This window comes from Rhododendron vialii, chromosome 3a, assembly GCF_030253575.1.
Source record: "Rhododendron vialii isolate Sample 1 chromosome 3a, ASM3025357v1".
NCBI lineage: Eukaryota > Viridiplantae > Streptophyta > Magnoliopsida > Ericales > Ericaceae > Rhododendron > Rhododendron vialii.
In genome coordinates, this window is record NC_080559.1 from 1,448,373 (window position 1) to 1,472,954 (window position 24,582).

Sequence of the window (24,582 nt, forward strand, 5' to 3'; positions counted from 1 at the left end):
ATGACTCTTCCTCATCTCTTCCACATGGAAAGTAAGGATTCGATTCTCGTCATGAGTGCGAGTGCTTGGTGTAGTGGTTGATGCTCTTTAAGCTTGCCCCATCCGTATGCCATTTAGCAATACTCATTTCCCATCCCCCTCATTAGGAGTAGGCTAAATATCTATCGAGTGAAAGAAAAAAAAAGTTTATTTTTAACATATTGATCAGGTGGTGACCACCGAAGTGATAGCCCAGTTGGTGAGGCTCATTACCTCGCTTAACGCAGGCGGGAGTTCGAGTTCCAGCAGGTACTCAAATTAACCTCATCTGCGGACCAAAGGGGGGGAGTTTTCTCAAACCGGACATTCTATTGGCGGGTAGGGAGCCCCTATGGTCATGCCAAAGCGGAGTTGTTACGCTAGTCGCCTCTCCTCACCCTTATGAGTATAAAAAAAAAAAAAAAAAACAAGTGGTGGTTGTAGACCCGAGTATTATGTGGAGATCTTTAACAAAAAGAAACATTTGAACAAATGTTCAAAATCTAATAAGAGTAATCAACAAGATCAAGAATCCATCCCAAGGAAAGAGCCTTGGGTTGACAAAAGCTCCCCCATTAACGCCCCTCTTTTTCTTTTGTGTTTTCAAGATTGCACGAATGTGTGTTTTGTGTTGCAAGATTAACAAAAAAATTACCCCAAAAAAAAATATGATACACACAACTTTGAGTTTTGTTACCAACTCCTTCGTAATATAAGGAGAACAAAAATAGAATGAAGGGAGAGAAGAGTCTCACTTCGAGGGGGAAAGACCTCCGATTAGTTCAAATTGAGGAGAACCAGATCTCTTCTTCAAAATAGAAGACTTTTTATCAGTATTCAACTAGCTCCCCTTTTATTGATAAGCCATGTTGTTTCATTATACAAGAGAACAGAATAACAACTAGACCTAAAATTAAAGAAGGATAACTACTGCATGACTCTAAGTGGATACATAAACCCACTAACTAATTATTAGTAAATTATAAAACAAAATCAAAAATTAAAACATAACAAGTTTCTATGTATTAGTATCAAATTTCCAAAACATGTACATCTACTCCGAAAGTCCTTGAGCTTTAGCTCATGTTGCAACTGCTAGAGGTCTCAAAAAAAATTTCTGAATTTTTAGGGGCCCACATATTTTTTTTTATTCCTTATAATAGTCTAACAAAATGGTTTTATTTTTAATTTTTGCTTTAGTTCCGGAAAACTTTTCGGGCTAGCTCTGTCTAGGTCTATGGATTCCTACGATTAGAGAACCTTCAATAGTGGGCTATACCTTCAGCTAAAGCTATACTCTGACTTGAGGGTCAGTTAATAGTCGCTCATTTCATCAGTCAAATTTGGATGAAGAAGTCAATTACTCCAAACAACTCTCTCAAAAAATGAGAACGTGAAAAACAACTAGAGTGCCCTGATTTCACTTCGAAAAAACAATGCATGAGAATGTGAGAATGATTTTGTTCACCTTCTCCGAGTAGGGTGAGAATATGAGAAATTGATAGCACCTGCGAGGTTTCGAACTTACGACCTTCGGGAGAACAAACTCCAGAGTCGCAGATCTTGACTGTCAGGCTTGTGACATTAGTTACGTAATATGTTTATCCTTACCGTACCCGCATTTTAGGCATGCCACGTAACAATGTTTTTTCTTCCTAGTTCTCATTCCGTGTTACCCCTGGAGTTGAAAGTTAAGCGTTCTTTGCTGCTCAAAACGTTGGTGCTTTCAACATGACCATTTTTTTTTAAGGGTTTGGGCCCATCTTTGATATTGGAGGGCAAAGAGGTATCTGACTGATCGAATATTGTATACGAATGCAGTAATGCACCAGCTAGCTATCCCCACAGAGTACCATGACAGGGATGAAACATTGGAATGATAGGGAGTCACTGTTCGCATAAAGACTTGACATCACCAAGTTTGTCTTCTTCTGTCTTAAATGCATAATAGAATCCCCACTGCTTATTCAGATTTTTATTTAAATTTGAGTAAAAATTTGAATAAAAACTTGATTTCGTATGAAGTCTTCTACTTCTAAACTCATATTTTACTCAAATCGCACCCATTCACCACCCATCGCCGCCGTCGCTCCACCAAATTCCAGTCGCCTCCGAGCACGGAGCACCTCATCTCTCTCTCTCTCTCTCTCTCTCTCTCTCTCTCTCTCTCTCTCTCTCTCTCTCTCTCTCTCTCTCTCTCTCTCTCTCTCTCTCTCTCTCTCTCTCTCTCTCTCTCTCTCTCTCTCTCTCTCTCCCCCCCCACGGCTTCAAATAAACCCAAAACCCTAGACTCTCTCTCTCTCTCCACGGCTTCAAATAAACCTAAAACCCAGGATCAGTCTTGTTGCCTAGAACCTAGGTCTGCCAGAACCCAAAATGACCACCACCACCAACGCCAGCCACCACCACCATGGCAACCACCTTCACAACCACCACCACTAGCAACCCCCATCTGCTACCAATAGCAACCACCCTGAAAATTCGGTGAAGGATATTTGGTGAAAATTTTGAGTAAAAACCAAATTTGATATTGGTTTGGATAAGAAGTAGAGGTGAATTTTGGGGGTTTTTTTTACTCAAATTTGAATTTGAGTTAAGGAGTGAAGATGCTCTAACAACCCCTCTCTAGTCTTTTGTAGATTTATGGAAGGAATTGTAAGTTAAAATGGTGCAGGTAATTGTTTTTTTAACCTTTAATTTTATAGTACTCCGTAATTCTCTACGCAAAATTTTACCCTAGATGCGGCCTAAGCAAACTAAATTCGCATTTCGGCAATACAAGTTGGAGAAATGTACATTTCATTATACTCGACGATCCTTAAATACAGTGATTTCGGCAATCCAGAGTCTACGATACAATAAATAAGGACCAAACTGAAAATATCCCAAGTATCAAGTGTCAAAGATTAAAGTGTAATTTTCACCACCAGATATGCAGTAATGGATTCCTCAAACCGGAGAAGGGTTTCCTATATAATAACAATGCCATTCCCATTTGATAACAAAAGAAAACCTAGGGTTACAACACCATTAAAACCGTAACAGCTTCTACTCTCACCACCACACCTAAAGGTCATAATTAAATTCGAAAGAACAAAGCAAACATAGAGTCTCCAATCTCCATATACATCAGATCTCTAGTTTATGCATTAGGTCAAAACAACCTGTCCCCATCTTAACCGGCAAGCCAAGGCAGATCCTAGACGACGGGGTCTCCAAATCGTCCGTCAACCCGTGAGACGCTGCTTCGACGATGAACTTGGTTGCGGTTTCGAAAGACATTTTAAGGAAAGGGGATATAGACTCCGCTATCCCCCCAAAACGACTCATCGCACGGTACCCGCCTGAATGCGTCATAAACTCTGCAATTAGGGACAAATGCCGGTAATCAATTTCCACGCCGTAACTACTAAATCCGTGCTTAATCTCCCTAATGATGGTTTCCCTCGCAGCTTCCACTCCGTAAGTGATTAGCATAGCATGGATGTTGTTGGAATATATGCGCTTGACGTCAAGGTCATCTTGCATTTCCCAAAGCGCCAAGAAATCCACTCCGGCCGTCTTCAGAGCCCACGGGCCTGCATTGCCATCCTTGTTTTGTGCTTTGCCGTTACTGCCTTCTTCCCAAAGAACTTGATCATTATTAGCAAACTTAACCGCTTGACACGTATTGATCTTCCCGGAGCTCTTGAGATAGACCTTCTTGGCAGTCTTCTGAGCAATCTACATTGTCAGCGTGAGAAGATGCTATAGTTTAGAAGGTAACTAGAACGATAAGAAGCTCAAGCTTAAAAAGAATTCCGAGTAAGATGGGGAAAATGGAAAGAAATACAGGTTACACTGTCACAGAATGCCTCCAAAAACAATAGTACAGAAAGCAAATCAAGAGGCCAAACAAGCCTAGTTCATGCAAAATAGTACCACCAATTTTCAAATTCTGTTTCTGAAAAACGAACATATTCCATGTAAGTCAGTTGATTCCAATCATGCCCTCATCGAGGTCAATGTGGCTAAGAGATGAAAATGCAACAAAGTTAAAGGTAGATGGTGGAGGATCCAATCAAAGCTAAGATGTTAATCCATACCCCATACTTATCACCATTCGTCCATGGGCAAAACGCCCCAAAAAATGAAGTAAAGCTGCCAAAAAGATGTACAAAAGCAAGTTTGGAACCCCACTAAATAGGAGTTAAAAAGATCCACTTAATCGAAATATTGTGAGGCTTTCATCAATGCTAGAAGAAGCTGTTTATTTTCTTGCATAATGAAGTAGATGCATACTCACTTTAAATATATCTAAATGATTATCTGATAAGCAAAGGAGTAGATGCTTATATAACAAAGACAAGTATAGACACATAAAACATACCTGAAGCATCAAAATATGAGGCTCGGTGGTAAACCTGAAATGAACCTCAAATTCCAATCCGTTTGTAGCAACGAAGATTGATCTATCAGAGTCCTTTCTAACTAGCACGGCTTTCACCTTCTTTTTACCCATCGCTTTTGCTTTGGTAGTTTCGTCATGTGATTTACTAGGCTTGGAGGGCAATGCCTGCTCATCTGGCATTTCAGAGGCTTCATCATCTTCATTATCATCTAATGCTCCAATTTCACCTTCCTCTGTAACCTCCCCTTCGTTCTCCCCTTGATCTGTTTCTTTACCATCCAAAGTCTCCCCTTCATTGATTTCATCTTCGGAACCATCCTCATAATCCATCTCATCTGTCGCTTGCTTTTTTCTTTTTTCTGCATCCAAACCCAGATCATCACCCCTTTCGTCATCAACGGCATCATCATCTTCCTCCCGTTGGTTGTTGCTAGAAGGATCCTCATCTGTCCCATCCGATGCTGTTGATTGCAACTCTGGCACAAAGTTTTTTATGCCGTTGATTCTGGAGAGTAAACCCAAATGATTTTGTATGGCGTCTTCCAGTTCTCTTAGAAACCAAACTTCTAGGGTTTCCTCATAGTCATCAGATGAAGACACTTTGGATTCAGAGAGCTTCATCCTAAGTTTATATAACCTAGATACATGGTGATGTTCAATGGGTACTGGCAAAAGACTTACTTCCATGCTCTCTATAATGTCCGCAACAGTGACCACCTTCACTTTTTTCACAAGGCGCTCAGCATCCTTCCTGCAAATAACACAAACCCATTGAGAGAGAGAGAGAGAGAGAGAGAGAGAGAGAGAGAGAGAGAGATATGCAGGTATGCAAACAACGAGGCGTAGCTCCCTTCTTCCACAGCAGTTTTAAGATTAAAAAAAAAACCCCTCAAGGATGTAATATGCATCAGGATTTCTGTCGTCGAAAGTATGATGCTCGTATGGTCTTCTGGACCACAGTAAGAGCCAAAGACGCATAAATCCTGCCACTTGAAGAAAACATTATATAAAGGTCTTTGGAATGCTTTTTTACTTCACAAAACGTCTGCCCTTCAGAATTTGAAGGGACAAAAGTCCAACTTCATATACGCCATTTCCATCAGAGTAAAAGGGACCAATTGACAATCTTGCTTAGACGCTCTCAACGAATATAGTGATGACCTATATAGTAGTCATAAGGTTTATAGAAGTGAAATGGTTAGTTGATTACAATAATTCAGGCCAAAAAAAAAAAAAAAGCAGCACCATAGCGTTTTACAAGGTTTTCCAGATTCCTTACGTTGGACTCTAGCGGCTTCATAATTCTTTGCAATGTATAACCACACAAAAGCGTTCGGTTGCTAAAACCAAAGGATACTTAGCCCTCCCACCATGGCTCTGCTTCTCAATTCTCTCCCTGTCTCTCTCAAACAACCCACACACACATTAAAATTAAAAGAAAAAAAAAAGGCATAACAAATCAATAAAGGAGATGTAGAATCTTCTGCCAGAACCCCTAGAACTTTGGAAGGACATATTGAAAGCATAATTTCAGAACCAATGCCCACTTAATATACACAAGGTTAACAAAGAAAAATGGCCCTCTTACACAAAACTGAAACCAAGTAAAGACCTCTAAAGTTCAAAAGATGTCATCCGTCTCTACATCCTCAAAGGTGATTCCTCTCCTCCATGTACAAGACATTGTGTAATTAATACTTGGGCTGATATTATTAACCGTGCATAAAGGCCCCACCGTCCTCACTTTTTCAATTATTTCCTCAAACAACCATCACTATTATTTTGGTTGTCTTACTATTTCTAGCTTTTGCTTCTTACGTTTCTGCTGGGTAAGGAAGTTAATATTGCCTCATTTGCACCGAGGAGACATCAACATTCAACAATGAGGAACGAACTTCTACTCTCTCTGTGATAGTTTAAAGATTGGATGTAAGCAACTCACTTCAACTTATTCTGTAGCAATGGACATGTCATTATAGGAGTCTTGATATCACTTGACGCAGTCATCAAAATCTCCTGTAAACGTGGAATACCAAGTGTCACGTTCATTTCTCCACGCCCAGCATGATGGAAGGTGTTAAGCCTGAAAATGTAAAATATTGACAACTGAGCTATAAGAACTGCTAAAACCATAAAAACACCATGATGCGCTTAGTTGAGGGGAAAAAAGGCACTAGAAAAACAAGTCGTTATGGAAGATTGCAGGAAATAGCTGATAAATTTCTAAAGCCCATCTAGGGTACCACGGGAAATGGCTTTTGGTAACATGACAGAAAAAGACAAAAGGCAAATAATTTGCTGCAAAAGTGATGCAATCAAATCTAATAATAGATGTTCATGAGAGAGAAATCCCAAACTCCCAAACATAGGAGAATACAAGGAGCAAAGCTTTCGAAATTACAATATCAAAATGTAAAGCTTACTAAGAACCCTAATGCAGGAATAAATATGCCCCCTTTGTTGTATATGGAACCTACATTTCTGGACTTTCCACATCAGTGTGTCCACATTGTCTAGTGTCTGTGTCCCATCCTTGAGTCTATAATAGGTAGGACAAAATTTGAAATTGTCTTCATTTTCAGTTTCAATTTCATGAAAACAGAAACGATTGGAACACTGGTAAAAGAAATCCAAAAACTTAACCAATGGCAGAAAGAAAATATAAGAAAAAACAAATTAATGCATCCAGGGGAACATCTTAAACGCCCTTCAAGAGGGGGGTTGACACCCAATAAATAACACCAAACTGGGGGAGCGATCTATCTTTGAACATCTCAAGCACATATAATCACGAAATGCATGACTATTAAGAATCATTTTTAGCTCAAAGACTGCACAATATCAGGAATAGAAGGCAGGAGAAATTCAGAAAGGTATCAAACAAAATGAATCTTACGTCATCTGGGTTGATGGTTCACCTACAGATTGAGCAGCAATTACACCGACTGGTTCCCCTGCATGTGCAAGACTAGATATGTATTTTTGACTCACTAAATTCAGTAAGTCCTTGGGCTTTTTCAGCTCCGAAGGTATCTTGTTTTCCTCCAATTCCTTTATGTACTTTTTTGCTTCCTTCTTGAGACGTTTAGGCAACTTCGTAATGTAATTATTGAATTCAAGCTCATGATTAAATTTTTTCCCAAGGATTGGTTGATTCTGAAAGCAAATAAAAGATACATTAGTAACTAAACGCGCTTATAGTGTAGAACCGATAAAGGGAAAAAAAAAATGTTCATACCGCTGCCAGTGCTTTGAATTGAGAAATAAAACTGGTTTGGTGAGCATCAACACCATCTTCTCCGTAAGTAAACTGAATGATAGAACCATCAGCATCACGGACTGTGTAGTCATAACAAACTTTCAGGCACTCTAGATTTTTTACCAGGCACCTTTGCAGGTATCCACTACGAGATGTTTTTACTGCTGTATCGACTAACCTATACAAAAGTAACAATTTGAAAAGGACCATAAAAAATGGTGAAGAACGTAGAACAAAATCAAAATATAATTGGTTGTGCTGAGCATAAAGCAGTCATGACATTCAATAACATGTTGCGCATGCATCATGAACAATCTCTTACCCATTATCCCTGGATCTCCTATTTAATATCCACAGTTGACTTTAAACATTCTTCTTTTTACCTCTTAATTCACACTCCCAAGCCCACTGGGCTTCATATAGTTGTTCTTTGCAGTCCATGAAGAGAAAGGACACCTCACACAATATGATTCATCAGAAGACAGATTCGTGATATGAAACCAACCGAAAAAGCTAATGCCATTGCAACAAAAATGGAGAACATTATTGGCATGGTCGAAACACTGCCTTCAAGATTAGATTTCTACATCACATCTACCTCAGTTATTCCAATCATCTTCAACAGTTCTAATCAGTACGTTTATGATAATTAGGATTTCAGCAGCCATTGTGCATCTTAAACACCAAATTCAAATGGTAAAATGCCCATAAAGGTAAATCCCCAGGGTCCCAGCATGATACTTACAAGAACATAACTGTTTCAACAAAAACTCTTAGATAGCCAGATCTCAAATCACTTTACTATAATTAGTCATCAGACTCATCGCTAATGACCTCAAATGATGGTTTTATTATGGTCAAACGGCTTCACCAAGGAAATAGCTATCAAGTAAAAGAACAGGAAAAAAAAAATTTCAGGTCAATCCTCATGCTACTTTGGACAAATAGTCAAACATTCATTAGAGAACGATTACAAGGGTTACTTTCTGTGATCTTGTTACTGACAAAGAGCAATGAGGAAGGGTTTGATCTTGCAAAATTGGTTAGTCTCAAATGACTTCGATAGCTTGGATGATTAGAAGTTTGGTAGGTTGTTTTCAGATGTTCCAGCAATATAAACAAATATGGGCCGATAAAAAAATATATAAACAAATAGGTGATCCAGGCCTTTGGGGGATATCGGACAGGTATGCAGTGACCTATGTTACCTGGAACGCGGATCGTTCCTATACAATGAACAAGAAAAGGAACGTGGTACGCGCATGTCCGAATTTTTGGAACGACACGAGTAGGCTTCTATAGCTTACATTCCAAGAATCATCCAATAAAGTATTGTTTGCTTAACAATTCATGAAAAACAAATTTCTACAAGCGTTATGAGCAACTTTTCTTATATTTTGTCTTGCTAAAGCAATAATATCTCTTGTTTTCATAGGAGAAATTTTGAGATCCCTTTGGATCGCTAAATTCATTGTATTGGAACGCAGATGTACCATGTTTCGGAATGATAGTTCCAAAACATAATTCGCTAGGGTATTAGCGTTTTCTGGTAACATAGAGACGCACACAAAAATGTCCCACAGACTCCAATCCTCCACCTCTCCTTCGGGATGTGGAAGTGGATAACTTCTAAATAGCTAACAGTCAAAACCAAACTGCACATATTCGTCTTCCCAAAAAAGATACGTCCATGTGCGTGGACGGGTGTAGGCAGGGGGTGTTATACCAAACAAACTGAAGCTAGGTTTACACGAAGTTTACTTACCCTTCACGACCAGCCATGCAGTGGAAATAATATTCCTGAGGACGAAGACCAGTAAGGAAGCGATCAGAAATAAAACCTCCAGCTCGAGATGAAAAATCCCATGCCGGAAAGCAGGGTAGGGTTTTCCCAGAAACCATCCGAGGTACTCGTTTCCCTTCTAACTCTTGCTGGCCCAGACAAGATGATATTTGTTGGAAATTAACCTGTATGACGTGCAATTAGGAACAATCACCAAAAAGTACACCCAAAAAAGAATCAAATTAGATTTTAATAATTTCTTGTTTCAACTGGGTCTTCTTGAACGGAGAGATTGACTAAAGTTTACCATCTTCTGATGAGATCTAAGCACGTGCATTTAGTAATGGTCAAATATGTAACTTTATAGTGTACGTGTTTCTGTGAATTGCCAATGGTACAGTTCCAGTGACAGATCTTTCCTATTACCCTAATTATGCTATAATTCAAGGATTGCAACTCCTGATTAAAAAACATTAATACCACGAAAGAAGTAGGGGAAAGGGGCTTATGATGATCATTAAAATAACTCCCAACAACTTACCGAACTTCCTTTAGCTCCACTAATGGTCATAAGCGAAATGCTGTTCTTTGGAAAAGGTTTTAATAATCCTTTAAGCAGTAGATCTTTGTGGATATTAGAAGTCTTGTCATGAAGCGTATTCTTCATCTTCAAATCCAAGGTTGTTACGACAGATTGTCCGATATTGTGGATTGCTTTCTCAATTTCCGTTTGCAGCTTCATGGAGCCTACACAACAAAAGTGATAATGTGAACCCAATGCATGCAAAAATCATGATCTGGATTAGATACCAAGGAGAACAACAAGAGACAAATCGCATATAAAAAGAACACAAGAAACTGTGCTTCTCAGATACAGAGATACTCAAACTTCTGAGGTACAAGGTTCGGAGGATCAACAAATCTTGATTTAGTTAAGAAGCAGAACCCAATAAGCTGCACCACCAATTAGAGTAGAAAAAACATGCTGCAACATATTTGTTCAAAGAAGGAAAACAAATAACTACGTGGAAGTGTTCTAGATGGAGGGAAAAGGATATAACATATATGGAAATGTAACACGAAAAAAGGGGAGGGAAATAATCTATTGAGGTTACACAACAGGTTTAAGACATTGTCCATTCTAATACTTTCTCAAGTTAGTACAGTGATCATCTTTTTAACTTCTTTTAGGAGCCAATGGTTTCATGCCGGCAGGGTTTCAACTTACATCCATGGGTAGTAAATATAGGTCTGGATCATCTTGCAATCAATTTTGATGGGTTGAGTGTCCAAGTTCTAATGTTCTTGTGCATATACCACATAACTTGTTTTCTTTTTGCTAAGTATACCACATACCAGCCAAAGGTAAAGGGGGTACGTAGGATATTGTAGTTGTTATTGAATGCATCATGTGAATAACTCACTTTCGAGGGATAACTTCTCTTCTTCTCTCTTCTCATTCATTTTTTTTTTTTGAACGGCAAAGAGAAATTTCATTAATCTTCGAAAAAGAAACAAAGACATTCAGCAAATGCTTAGCACAAAAATGAATGAGAAGAGAGGAGAAGAGCAGTTATACCACATAACTGTTTCTCTCTTCTCATTCATACTCTTTTATTCTTCACTCCAAAACGTTGCCTCCAAAATGTGGAAGAGAGCCTTCAGCAAATGCTTAAACAAACTCCCGTCCTTTCTTTTCTCTCCTTACAAGCCAGATAAGAGAGTGGAAATTTCCAAATTACAAAAGTCCCAGATAAGTGAATGGAAAGTTTCAAATAAAACCCCTGTTCCTTTTTCTCCCCTCCAAAAATAGAATAAATTCTTCCTTCCTCATAATTAATCCACAATATAATAATCCTTTTCTAACCTAAACCCACCATCAATTGAAGCAAGGAAGCTTAACCTTAACTTTTCAGAAACAGTTATGCACAGAAGACTAAAGGAGTAAGCATTCAGGTTCTGAATGCACGTCTAGTCTAAAGTTAGTTTGTATGGGAAAAAAAGCATTAAGAACGCTTCCCAGAGCTATGTAACATGGACGCTTCTGAATTTGTTGAAGTACTTTAGTCAACAAGACAACAACAGACAGCAATAACAGTACTCAGTCATAAATGGTTATTACTTTAAATTCCATCAAAAGAATTGTAATTCACCAATCAGCATGAACACAAAATAAAATTTACTTACCTACCACTCATCATTTGAATATCTTAAGTACTTTTTCACCAAGTGATGGAAAGGAAAACAATAGATCATGACTACATCACAAAAGCATACCTATGGTACCGGGCTTGAAATTGAAGAAATCACAGTGAACTTTTTCACCAATATCTTCACCCTCAAGTTCCTTCTTCCTTTGCTCGTCATTTCTTGGTAATATCAGAAGGTCATCCACCCCACAGGTGAACCCATTAATCTGCAAAATATATGTCAAACAATTTAGTACCAAAACATGACTAGACAAATAAGCCAAGAAATAGACTACAAAGATCTGGATAAAAGAAAACATGTTTACCTGCAAAAACACTGTAAATAAGCGACTTAGAGCAGAAAGCAAAATGCCTGCAGTATTTGAACCATAAAGCTCCTGCACAGTATGAACCAAACCATACTTGCCAAACTGAGCTTTGTCAATCACACCATGCACAAGCTCGTTCTTTTGAATTAACAACCTATGTTCCCCATTGTCTTCATTTTCGCCATCTTTGCTAGGTTGGCTTTGACCAGCCCGGCTGCCAAAATAGGATGATGGGATCTTCCCATCTTTTTCAACAGTAAATGGTGTGTAATCTCTCGTCAAATTATTAAGCAGTGCTGTAATGACCTAGAAAAGACAGGAAAAGAAGACATCAGAGTATCAAACCAAACATCCATCCAACAACAAATTAAGGCTGTACTCGTTTAGCAAATCAGACAAACGAGAGCTGAAGAAGCAATAAGTAATAACACAAGATACAATGGCTGAAAATTAAGAAGACAACCTAATCCTGTAGCTTAAAAATTTGCAAGACTTATAGAAGACAAGTATAGTGTTCGGAAGTAAGGGAAACTCAAGATCACATCTAGTCCTGGGCTAAAGGAAAATAAAATGTTTTTGCTTCAGCCTGATACAACACTGTGGCGGGTGTAATACAAAACAGAGTAAGCTTTCTGCAAATGATTACCTGTTTCCCAGTCCAAAGAGGCTTTGGTTTCCATACAGCAGGCAAAACTGGCAGCATCAGATCTTCAGAATATATAGTAGAAATTTTTCGATTTGGTTTGGCAGAAGATGAACCGCATGCAGCACCAAACAAACCAGAACCATAGAGGAGCTGATTAAACTGGACTTGCGTAAGAAATGTATCTTTCATTGTGAGAAGCACAGCACTTACAATGTGATCCTGAAAACATTAATAAATAGTTTACCAACCAGAGATTACGAATTGGATGCCGTTGTAAGAAGGATATGAATTCAGAAAATTTAAAGGGCTTATATGGCCCTTGGCAGATCAGAATGGCGAAAAAATAGTAAAGAATTGAATTTATAGGTAAAAGAATTAAGAACTAACTGAAATACTGTTACCTGAATCAAGCCTCTGACAGTATCACCCCTCGTTGGGACAATATATTGATGATTAGCATTGACAATATTATAACCTTCAGCACGGGAAATTTCGTCTTGAGGTAGATGAACATTAATTTCATCACCATCAAAATCAGCATTATAGGAACTACAAGAAGAGCCAGGAAAACACAATAATTGTGAGCATAGATAGTTGAAGCATTTATTGGTTATAGAACTGCTAAAGGAGGACACTGAACTAACTTGCAATTAGCATAATGCATCCGAAGAGTTTTCTCCCCTTTCAATACACGAACTACATGTGCCATGATACTTGGCTTGTGAAGAGTTGGCTGCAATAGAAAATAGAAAATTAAGAACACACCTTGCAAAAAAGACACATCACACTATATACCCACACTTGCCGTTAGTAAAAAGGAAATAGCAAAAGGAAGCAGCTGAACATTTTCATAATAACACGTGGAAAGTAGTCAATAAGTAAAACAGAGCCCTGACAAACATTGACTACTGATCTTCATCCCACCCACCCACCCCCGACGCGCACACACACAAACAAACAAACAAAAATAGAGATAAAAGAAAGAAGAAAAAAATAGAAGTATATCAAATCACATGAAGAGCAACTGAGCAAATCACAGATAAAACCACATGAAGAGAAAATAAGAATAACATCTCCCAACCGAGGCAATGATTCGACTCAAGCATCATTCTCTAGGATATACCTGCATATGCTTAGTCTTAGAGAAACAAATAAAAGCAGCAGACTCTCTGTTTGATTAGGGCAAGGAAAGAACAGAAGCATATTGCCTTCAATTGTCAGATGGTACTATAAAGGTATGATGATGAACTTATGCATTCTCTATCATGTGATCCAGGTAAAGCATCAAGACATTTTCTTATCCTTTTCATAACAAAATTCTCAAAGTAAAGCATGAAGGGCATTTTCTTATCCTTTTCATAACAAAAATCACAAAGTACCTGCCGATTGACCAGCACAACATCGCCATCCCGCAAATGCCGATATACAGTTTTCCCTTCAAATTCATAGTCACAACTCTTCCCATACTGTGTAACCACCCCTCTGGAAGAAGGTAATTTTCTTGAAATCGAGATACGTGTTTTCTTGCTTGGAGGTAGTTTGACAGTTGACAGTTTATCAACATAATGTGTAGCCCCAGGATGTATTTCAGAGCCATTAATAATTGCATCTCTCAAATTGCCAGCATTCCAGGGAGTCAATCTCTACAAGGAAATGCAAATAACCAAAAATGAATGGTGAAATCAACAATGGAAGAACAAAAAGGCAGTAAAACACACCATCAAGTCCTGCCTTACTTTGGTATCTAGAAATAAAGTCCACTCATTCATCAGGACACAAATTTTTACAATATTCCTAAGCATATATAGGTACAGATATAAATGTCTCGTATAACCAAATTAACAACATGGGGAAGCAGAAAAAATGTTTCAAGTTTTTCATTTCTGCTAAGTTGAAACGACAAAATGAAAAAGGCCATGCTACATGCATGGATTTTGAAACACTTCAGAGATTATTAAAAAAAGAAGCATAAAAAACAACTTAGCGGCAGGTCGGTATCGAAGATTGGTTTGAGGTTGAGCAAAAGAAAAACAACTTAGTAGCAGTTCTTACTTCTTACCTATGTTACTCTTACATGTACAATCAAGGGACCAATTCCCTAAAGTGGATACCTTACAAGTCCTATAACTGATCAATAGCCTCAAACACATGTCTTCATGAGTACAAATAAAGTATCATATTCAGTAGCACCACATTTCATTGTTTTTTTCGTTATACAACACTATGCCCGTGATTTTTCCACTTCAACCAGAGACAAGGCCCCTGCCATGAAAGGAAATACCATTTGGGCAGGCATGTATACAGAACTTTGTGAATATAAATCATAAGTTATCTACCCTTACCTCCGGATAGGTCAATCTTAAAGCAAAATATGGAGGAATTCCAATTTCGTTAACTGCCAAATAAGGATCTGGAGATATAACGGATCGGCAGGCAAAATTGACCCTCTTCCCCATCATTTTCTGGCGGAAGATTCCCTCCTTTTTCTCCAGTAATTGACATATTCCAGAAGCAAACTCTCTTTTAGCTTGACCTGCAATTAAGTACATAGAAAGCGACATGTACTACTTCAGTTAGCTAAACAAAACGTTGAATGAGTTGTTTAATGCCCGCTAAAATGCAGTATAAGCAACCAGAAGTTCATGTTAGATGGCAGAAGGCATCCCGCAATCCATCAAGGCAATAACAGCATATCAGACCAGGGTTGTTTATGGCCTTAGTAGAACTCTTAGAGCTGTGGTTGCAGATATTACTCACCATGGGGCCCAGAAGTAGCCAAACATGACGTAAATGGTTGCACAATAACAAACTCCTGACACTCTTAGTTCCTTTCATCCAGAAGAAACATGATAACATAGTGGAATACGGATTCCTCTGTGAGAAGAATATATTTTTCATTCCTAGGAGTACAATGTACCCAAACGGGCTTTTCTGAAATAAATTGGGAGATGAGCTAGATTTTGGGTCACAGCTTCTGGACTCCATTTTTTTTTTTTTTTTTTGGGAAGATGAGGGATTCGTAGATGTTGTATTCTAGTGATGACTGTTGGAGTTTGTCCTACATCGGTTAATTATCTCCTCCAAAACTAGTATATGAGCCTAGGCGGCCTCTCCACTCCTTGCCAATTGGTTTGGAGTTAGATGCTTTAACATGGTATCAAAGCTAGAGCTAGGCTTTCGGAGAAGTTGTTCCCCCTTGTTTGTGTCATAAGTGCACCGTTGTTTGTTGTGATCTAAGTGTTATGAATTGTTGGTTTACCTCTCCACGTGCGAGCCGGGGGTTGCACGTGCGGGAGAGTGTTGGAGTTTGTCCCACATCGGTTAATTATCTCCACCAAAACTAGTATATGAGCCTGGGCGACCTCTCCGGTCCTTGCCAATTGGTTTGGAGTTGGATGCTTTAACAACGACTAGTGTGATATAAGTTCTCCTTGAAACCTACAGAAGTTGAGGGTAACAAAAGCACAAAATCTAATGGACCAACTACTGTAAACAAAAGTTAACTTGGCGGCTTTTGAAGATGGTCCTTCAAAAGCTTTATACAAAGCAGGATGCTAAAATAGAAGAGGGATAAGAAAGAAGGCTACAAAATACAGCAAGTGGAAAACAACTGAGTCCATGAACTTAGAGAATCTCAGGGGCAAAACTACACAAATCAAACTCACCCGTGGCAGTCTTGCTATCAAATAATACATTCACAGACTGTTGAAGATCCATCCACCGGTTGACAATCTTTGAGCGTTCAAGATTGTTAACATGAGAATTTCCCAAAGCAATGTTGGACTCCAGAACTTTGCCTAGCAGAACAGTTTGGGGATGCTCCATGATCTGAAGAAACACAAAAGTGGGATCTGTTACCGGCACTATTTGCTTAAGCGAACCCTGAACACATTACACCCCGCTAAACTGAAAAAGAATGGGATAAATTACTGCCCCATCCGACACACAAATGAAGAGGAAAATAAATTTGGTCCAAAACGGGAAAACAACAGAAAAAAAAGAAGTACAAGAAGAGATAAGTTGAACAGCACAGAATGAAGTAACCGCTTTGACAAGATGTTAACATGGACGTTTTCTTGCAGAAGTACCAGTACGTCCCTACAAAGGGCTAGAAGCAGACGATGTCAAATTTCCACCAAAGAACCTGCTTTCTATTGGAAACTTCAGATAGTCTGTATTATGTGTATTCATGCATTCATAAATTGCTAGAACAAGACAGTCTCTAAAGAGAGAGAGAGAGAGAGAGAGAGAGAGTGTGTGTGTGTGTTTAATTTGACAACACAAACACCCCATGATTTAGGATGAGAAAGAAGTAGTGGTTTTCTGTGCATGGAACATAATGGTCTGTCAAACCTTATGACTAAACGATAATTATGTCAAACAATTTAGGATTACTTAGTTAGGGTGAGTTACATTGGGAAATCATTGAGGGATTTCTGGATGGAAACAGAAGGGAAGGGATTCCACTTCATTATCCTACCCCAAATCTTAAATCTCTCCCATCACTCGGCACTTACCAACACCACCCATACATGCTAATACCGTAAAGTCTGTAATACATGTGTGACATTCATCACAACTTCCTACGATTGCTTTCACCACCACATTGAGACAGACTCATCTTTTTTCTCTCAGTCGCACATCTATGTATTTATTAGTTATTGACCCAGTCACCTATATACATAAAACTGTTGGATCCCAATCCATGATAACACATCTCTGTCCATCTTTTTCTTATCAGCAATGCACCTCTATCTATGTAGGACATGTCTGTTTGCGTTCCTAATGTACGCTTTCAACACCATTGAAATGGCTGCCACCACCACGTTATTTAGTCATAGACTCACAAACCATCATTTCTGTCTTTCCATTGTACAAATGCACATTGAATTTATGAAACAGTAACTTTATAGCTATGCAATTACAAACCCATCTCTACTGTTGTCTCTGTTTCAGTGTGCGTATGTACATAAATAAGTCATCTATTCACCCATCAATACATAACAAGAGCACATAGTGTACATAAGAATTTTAATGTGTATATAGTTTGATAGTGGCAATAATTTTATTTTTTGGATAAGTGCACTTCAAAGATGCAAGATAGAAACAAATCAAGTTAACTTTAGCGAGACTACAGAGAGCCGCAACGGCAGTGTGTAACGTATACGAAAGTAGGTGACATAAGAGGGCCTTTTTGCACATCTTTTATATTTACCTGGATCATTAGCCCAGAAGGTTTTCTCACTTCAATTCGCAACACAAAGTTTGTTAATTTTCTTATATTGAAGAGCATGGTTTCTATTAATTTTCCCACTAATAACAGGAGAAAAGGAATTCAAACGAGAAAAAGGAAAGCTTCTCATCTTCTTGTACTAAAAAAGGTGAGATAGTATAGCTCTATAAACTTCAATATCGCAACTTCCCACAACATTGAATAGTACAAAATTTGTTGATCTCTTTCTTTATCCAGATTAGAGATCATTCCACAAAAGAAAAGATCTAAAGTTTACAAGAAAAATTTATCATGACCTAACTGTTAAGTTCTTTCATAACAAAACAACAAAAGCTTCATCACATGAATAAATAAAACAATAATAGTGTAGCCACTGCCAACATTAGAGAGCACAAAGTTTAACGACTTCATTTAAGGGATAAACTTTCCGTAAGGCCATGAGCTGAAGTACAGGATAAAAAGGAGACTGTCCAGTCTCTAAAGTAGCAAGATGACCACTCATAAACAAAGCACTTACATTATCACCACCCTTGGTTGCAGGGCGGAACTTGGTTGGGGGAACAAGAAGGGCCTCTATGAAGAACATAGTGTAACCAGATCTGTTTCCAAATATACTGAATCGCTGATGCTCAATATCACAGATAAAAGAGCAGAGGTGTGCCTCATTCTCCCAAAGCCTCTTTACAATGTCTCTAACCTGGGAATAATAAAGAAAAGAGATTTCTCAATCCAATCACATGCAGTACAACAGTATAAATCAATTAGCCCACTTCCCATACTGCCATTAACACTAAGTTAGCCTCTGCTGTTATGTAAAAAGTATTCCCATTTCCCCATTTTTTTTATAAGTAAACAATTTATATAGATAAAAGAGTAGCATACATAAATAAAAGAGGCACGCCTCAGGGAGATACAAAAACAAACTATAAAGCTAACCACATGGCAGAACTCCTAAGAGAACGGTGTACAGGTGTCTCTACTAAAACTGAGCTAGTAATGGCCAATACCTCACCTCCAAAGCAAATGGGAGTACAAAAAGAGGCATTCTCTTGGCCTGTCAAGAGCATGCCAAATAAAGGCTCGGAAAAAAGAGCACCCCCCTCCCTCTAAAATATGAAATAACATCATGTCCCGAATGACCAAAACCAAATCAGACTAGAAGCCTATAATGAACAGGAGAAGGCTGAGACATGCTATATCCGAACTCTCCAAGATTTGAACCCTTGCTGACAAAATAAAGGAGCAAGCAGATATTGATGGCCACCCAATCAGTCAACTAGAAAGAAATCACCAATCTGAAGAGATCCACCCCGACTATCAAATCGAGAGGGAAGGCAGAAAGGCTTCTTCCAAAGTCGCCCAAGGTTTGATCCCTAGTTCGGGAAAAATGAGAGCCAAGCAAGCACCGATGCTCCAAGCCAAGGTCTGCCCACGCATCATTGATCATCCTCCCCCAACAAACACCCTCCCCATCACCCTCCCAATCCCCTCCATCCACACAACCCTCTGTAAAACATTTTTCCTGCAAAACATATTTCAGCGAATACTTATGATCATTTCTTCTCTCTCTTCCTCCCACCACTGACCTCTCTCTCTCTCTCTCTCTCTCTCTCTCTCTCTCTCTCTCTCTCTCTCTCTCTCTCTCTCTCTCTCTCTCTCTCTCTACATGTATCTATGTATGTGTGTTTGTATACAGCAAGCCAGGTTCGATTTATATTCCCCAATTTAGTTCCTCCTCCCACCAATTCTTATACCTACTTTGCCAAAAAAAAAAACATATAAATACAAATATATATAACCATATACACCTAACTTAAGTATGTGTATATATTTCTATCTCAAAAGAGAAAAGAATGGAGGACTATTACTAACTCCAAAACCGAGGCTCCTTGGTTCCCATCGCAAGGCAATGTCAGCATGTAATCAACTACAAAGCATATCTCATGGTAAAAAGAATATTTTTAGGTTTGCAGCCCACCAAATAAAAATGTGGGAATTATCTTACACATACTATTTATGAAGATGTGTGTTGCATTTAATATTTTACATTGAAACAAGAGCCTTAATGCTCATAAAATGCATACCTCAGATGGTAAGAGAGGCCCCGAAATTGAATTCTTCTGCTTAATAAGTGCACGAGGCACGCGCTCCCGTTTACTTTTTCCAGGCTTTTCTTGCTTAGAACCTTCGGCTACATTAGTGATGTCCGTAAATGAATCACTTTCAGCATCATCAGCATTTACAACCTCAGAGGAAGGAATCTCCTCAGTTACACCACTGAGTGTGCCACCAAACTTGTGACCCTCAATGATGTTTGCTCTCTCGTTCTCATCAGATAAAGCCATCTAATGGGGTGCATTTAAAACAGAAAAAAGAACTATTACAGAAGTACATGTGATCCTGTGAATGTTTTGGGTAAGGAAAGCAAGTGTGAACAAGCATGAATGCGCCATTTAGAAGAAAACATAGCAAGTTAACAGCAGAAAATAAGTATAAATACAAAAAGCATTCTCGGTGGTGGTCTTACTTGTTGAAGGCACTGTGAGAGGCATGATCGCTGCCAAGTGCCGTATCTACAAAGTGCAAGCTCTCATCCTAAAATTTACAATCTCATACACAGCATCTTGTACTGTTGACATACTATCCCTAACGAAGGAAACATTGCAAGGCATGAATTTAGTGAGGCCAAAGGTGATTGTCAACCTTGGTCCTCGGTTGATGCAAAGTGAGCTGGAGAGTAGTGAAGAATTGACTTGGCGGTAGAGTCATGGAAATCAAGCACTTTCTTCCATATTTTGGACCTTAGCCGAAAGACTAATTTTGAATATATATTTCGGAAAACTTAAGTTTCGTGCTTACTGGTCTACCCTCGGAAAACATTACTCTCAATACCCTTATCCCTTATGAGGGCATGTTTCTTTAGTTAGCGTTATGAGTTGTTTAGTTCAAGGAAATCATATCTTGCTTATCATTCCAGATAATGTCTTCCTTAGCCATCCTTTTTTTCAGTGCAACACTGCAACTTCAGTTTAAATCAAATAACTTCCAATGCCATTGCCATAAGTCAGGTTTACCACGTTATTCCGTACCACTTGACACAGTAACCATACCAGTTAGACAACTCGAATATGTGAGCTACAGAAAATCTTTAGTTAAGAAAGGATTTTATGACCACATAACCCTTGGAGAACACATCCTCCATATAATCCGTTTACCTCTATGTTTATAAGCCACTAATACATGATCACCCTTGAGGCCATAATAACAGAGACAATACCAGATATCAAGAATGATGATTCTTGAGAATCTGTTGATCATCACATTTTTTTGTCCGTCAAAAGCATGCCTTGTTTTCTATACAACACACACAAGGAAGTTCCTTAATTGTGACAAGTACGTTTCAAGTCATGCATGCAAAGAAACCCGATGTCAAAAAGAAATAAGAGAAATTGGGCCATGGAAAGCTATTATACAATGTATACTTATCATTTGTCAAACAACTTACATGACCTAGTTTATCTACATTCAATTACAACTCTCTCAAAAGCTAGGTCACCAGTTTACTATATGTTCCGACCATTCTTAGTCAAAAGCATATAAACTGTAGTATAAGAACTTATTTTGTGTCGATAAGCATGACCAAAAATATTACTTGATCCCAATATTGCAACGGATGAAACCAAAAGAAACAAATTACTGTCAATAAGCATGAAGCATTCCTAAGAAATATAGGAACAACAGCATTCCAGCACAAGAATAGCTAGTAAAAAAAATAATTCAATGGCCAAGCTACGAATAACAGAGGGGTGTCAAAGATTACCATATGAAACCAGCCAAAAGTAGGTTTAGTGATCTTAGGATTTTTGGCCTCGCAGTTCTTGCACTCTTTTGTTTTTAGCTTTAGAAGTTTATTCAATACTAACATTGCTTCAGTAAACTGGAGAGAGGTCCAGCCTTGATTCCAATCCTCAGAGTTGTCAGTCTCTGCGCCAGAATGAACAGTAGTACAAGATACATGGCTCCCATCACTATCCTCTGGATCGATTGATTCACTTGGTGAGACTGAATCCAACCTTTTGGCTCCAACAATGTCACCCTTTGCAATTAGTTCCAATTGCGAAGCACATTTTCCAACCTTGATCAGGAACAAAATATTCAACCCAAGCATAAATAGAAAGGGTCATTAAACTGAACAAAATGATAACCACTACGTACTAACTAACCAAGGGAAGTTTAAAATCCTATGACTTAAGGCTTAGCAACATGAAAAAAACCAAATAAGGTCAAACTACCTGACTTTTGCTTGCCCTAAAATGTAAGCAATAGAAACAAGTACTTTGTAGAAGATTATGGAGCATGTGGAATAGCAACGGATTGTAGACTGGTAGGATAAGGTCAATATGACCACAATGACCTGGGCAATGAAATGCACGTTGTCCACATGATTTACAGCTGCACATTCAGAGAATACAAATCAATCACATGTGACAAGATCATCAAATTATTTCCAACAAACCAGAAGCCATTTGTACCCAATCTTCCACTAATAAAGGGCAAAACAGTATCGCAGTAATGCCACCAAAGATAAGGCATCTAAAAAAATAGAAATGAAAGAACAGGTATGCAGAACCAGTACAGTCACTAGAAAACACAGGGTTTGACTCTCATGCAGCAGCATGCTATTAATAGTCCTACAAGTTGAAAAGACTCTACACATTACCAGACACATATCCCCCATCCTATCCAAGTATCAAGTGTCCTACCCCAGTATTCCATCTAATTCGAAGAGTCCATGTACTCTATCACCAACAAGCCATGCTTGACAAAGCCAACCAAAATAGTGTTACTCCCTCGTAGTATTGTCAAGTTCAATTGCAATACGGTGAGATTCTCTTGCAGCAGCATGCTTTTCAAAGGTCCTGAAAGTTGAAATGACGCGAAGATATGGATGGGTACATCATATGTTCAGACTTACGGTGATTGGTCATTTATTGGCCCCATTGCCGGATCATACAGACCTCCTGGGACAGGCCTCTCCACGCGGTCGAGGAAAATGGGGTTTGTAATCTTCACAACACTGTGCTTCCTCACCTCCTCGTCCGTAAGGAAACTGAACCTAACCGCCTCCACACTCTCTGACACACCCTGCAATTAAATAGAGATTTGAGCATAGCACTAAATACTGAAAAAGTTAAGCCACGGGTAAAGATTTGCTCTAAAATTAAAGAACCACCAAAGAAGCTCAATTCTTTTCTTTTTTTTTTTTTAGCCAAAGATGTTAGCGACTTAAATTACTACAAGGTGTCTCACTTCATCAGCTCCAACCAGAAGAACCTCATAGTCGCACAACCATTGGACCAATTCCCCAGATTTAAAAAAAAAACATAATTTATAAATCAGGAAAAAAGTATGATTTAATCAATTTTTCCTGTAGTAATACGATCAACATCAGACTGGACACGTGGGAAATTAATAAACTTTCTCAATAGGGGGATGAACAAATAAAACACAAATACTACTTTTCGACCCAAAACTATTGTCCAGCACGCAAATGAGAACTTAAAAAAAATGCATAAGTTACTAGTTACCGCAGAATTCTTTAATTTTCGGAAAAAGTTTGAACTTTATCGACGAGAATACATTCTTCTAATTTCTCGTTTTGCTGACTGGACAATCTTTTTGGGGGGGTAAATAACTGGAAAATCTTTTTTTTAGGACGCATAGAGTAACTCTACACAAATATATACAAAATAAGCACAGTAGTATCCAAGCATTTGCGCGCACAAACACAAAAGAATCAAACGAGCAGGTAATATTCAAGTAATACTAACACGAAACAAAGAGAGGGAAGAAAGTACCTCAGTTGCATGAGCCATGTTCGACACCCAAGTTACTACAGCGAAATCCAAAGACAATATGTATTTGTGTGTATATGTATATATGTATTCACGTGTCTATGAGAGAGAGAGAGAGAGAGAGAGAGAGAGAGGGGTTCTGCAAGGGTTTTGTGTATTCGCCTATTCGGCAAGGGTTTAGCCGTTTTAGGGCTTCTTCGTTCGTGGGATTTTTAGTAAATGAATTTTTTTATTTTGATCGGCTTGCAAATTATCATTGCCACCGTCACTTTAACTAAATTACACTATCGTCCTCTAAATGACTAATCTTGAAATTTCATAAGTAGCCCAAAACTTTTGACAATCACAGTTGGCCATGAATTGAGACAGACTGTAATAATATTCGAATCTCAAAACTGTAGTTTGTACATTAATGGTGAAGGGTTTTTATTTCCCACACTTGTGCTTGAGGTTGCTCCCAAAGCTTACCACATGTAATTACCCTATAAGCATGGGACGGGAGGCTGCATGTGTCTAAAAAACAAGTCGAAAGTAAATATCGCCAGTAAAGTTAATAAATATATTCCAGCCTAGTTAACACAGATATGCAAATTCTTGACTCGAATTCAAATTCGAGTGAAAAATCTCCAATTCCTCTCAAAGCCTTTGGTCAAGCTCGTATCAAAGTGAATTTTACTTCTTCTCCTTTAGCTCAAATTATTTTTGGTCAACTATTTTTAAGACTTGCATTTTTCATGTTCAAACTTACCACTGTGTGATAAACAAAAGTTTTGTTTTAAATTAATGCTAACTTTTTTATTTGTCTATTGAAGTTCAACAAAAGAATTCCTGTAATATTTCTCAGTTTCGCTATGAGAATTCGTTTGGACCGGATTTGAAC

At 38.4% G+C, this 24,582-nt stretch overlaps 1 protein-coding gene across 1 annotated transcript; it reads right to left on the reverse strand.

Annotated features, from left to right (window-relative positions):
- Window positions 1-2,935: 2,935 nt before the first annotated feature.
- Window positions 2,936-23,917, reverse strand: LOC131320812 (DNA-directed RNA polymerase I subunit 1). Its single transcript, XM_058351683.1, has 21 exons — window positions 23,706-23,917; window positions 22,823-22,992; window positions 22,140-22,299; window positions 21,668-21,982; window positions 19,932-20,192; window positions 18,365-18,544; window positions 16,280-16,442; window positions 14,957-15,147; window positions 13,994-14,257; window positions 13,259-13,347; window positions 13,016-13,163; window positions 12,615-12,833; window positions 11,966-12,274; window positions 11,728-11,866; window positions 9,992-10,197; window positions 9,433-9,635; window positions 7,647-7,845; window positions 7,305-7,564; window positions 6,351-6,491; window positions 4,388-5,159; window positions 2,936-3,741 (listed from the first exon to the last, which is right to left on the reverse strand). Exons 1-21 carry the CDS (start codon window positions 23,721-23,723, stop codon window positions 3,148-3,150), a joined length of 5,001 nt encoding a protein of 1,666 aa, XP_058207666.1. The 5' UTR covers window positions 23,724-23,917; the 3' UTR covers window positions 2,936-3,147.
- Window positions 23,918-24,582: the final 665 nt, after the last annotated feature.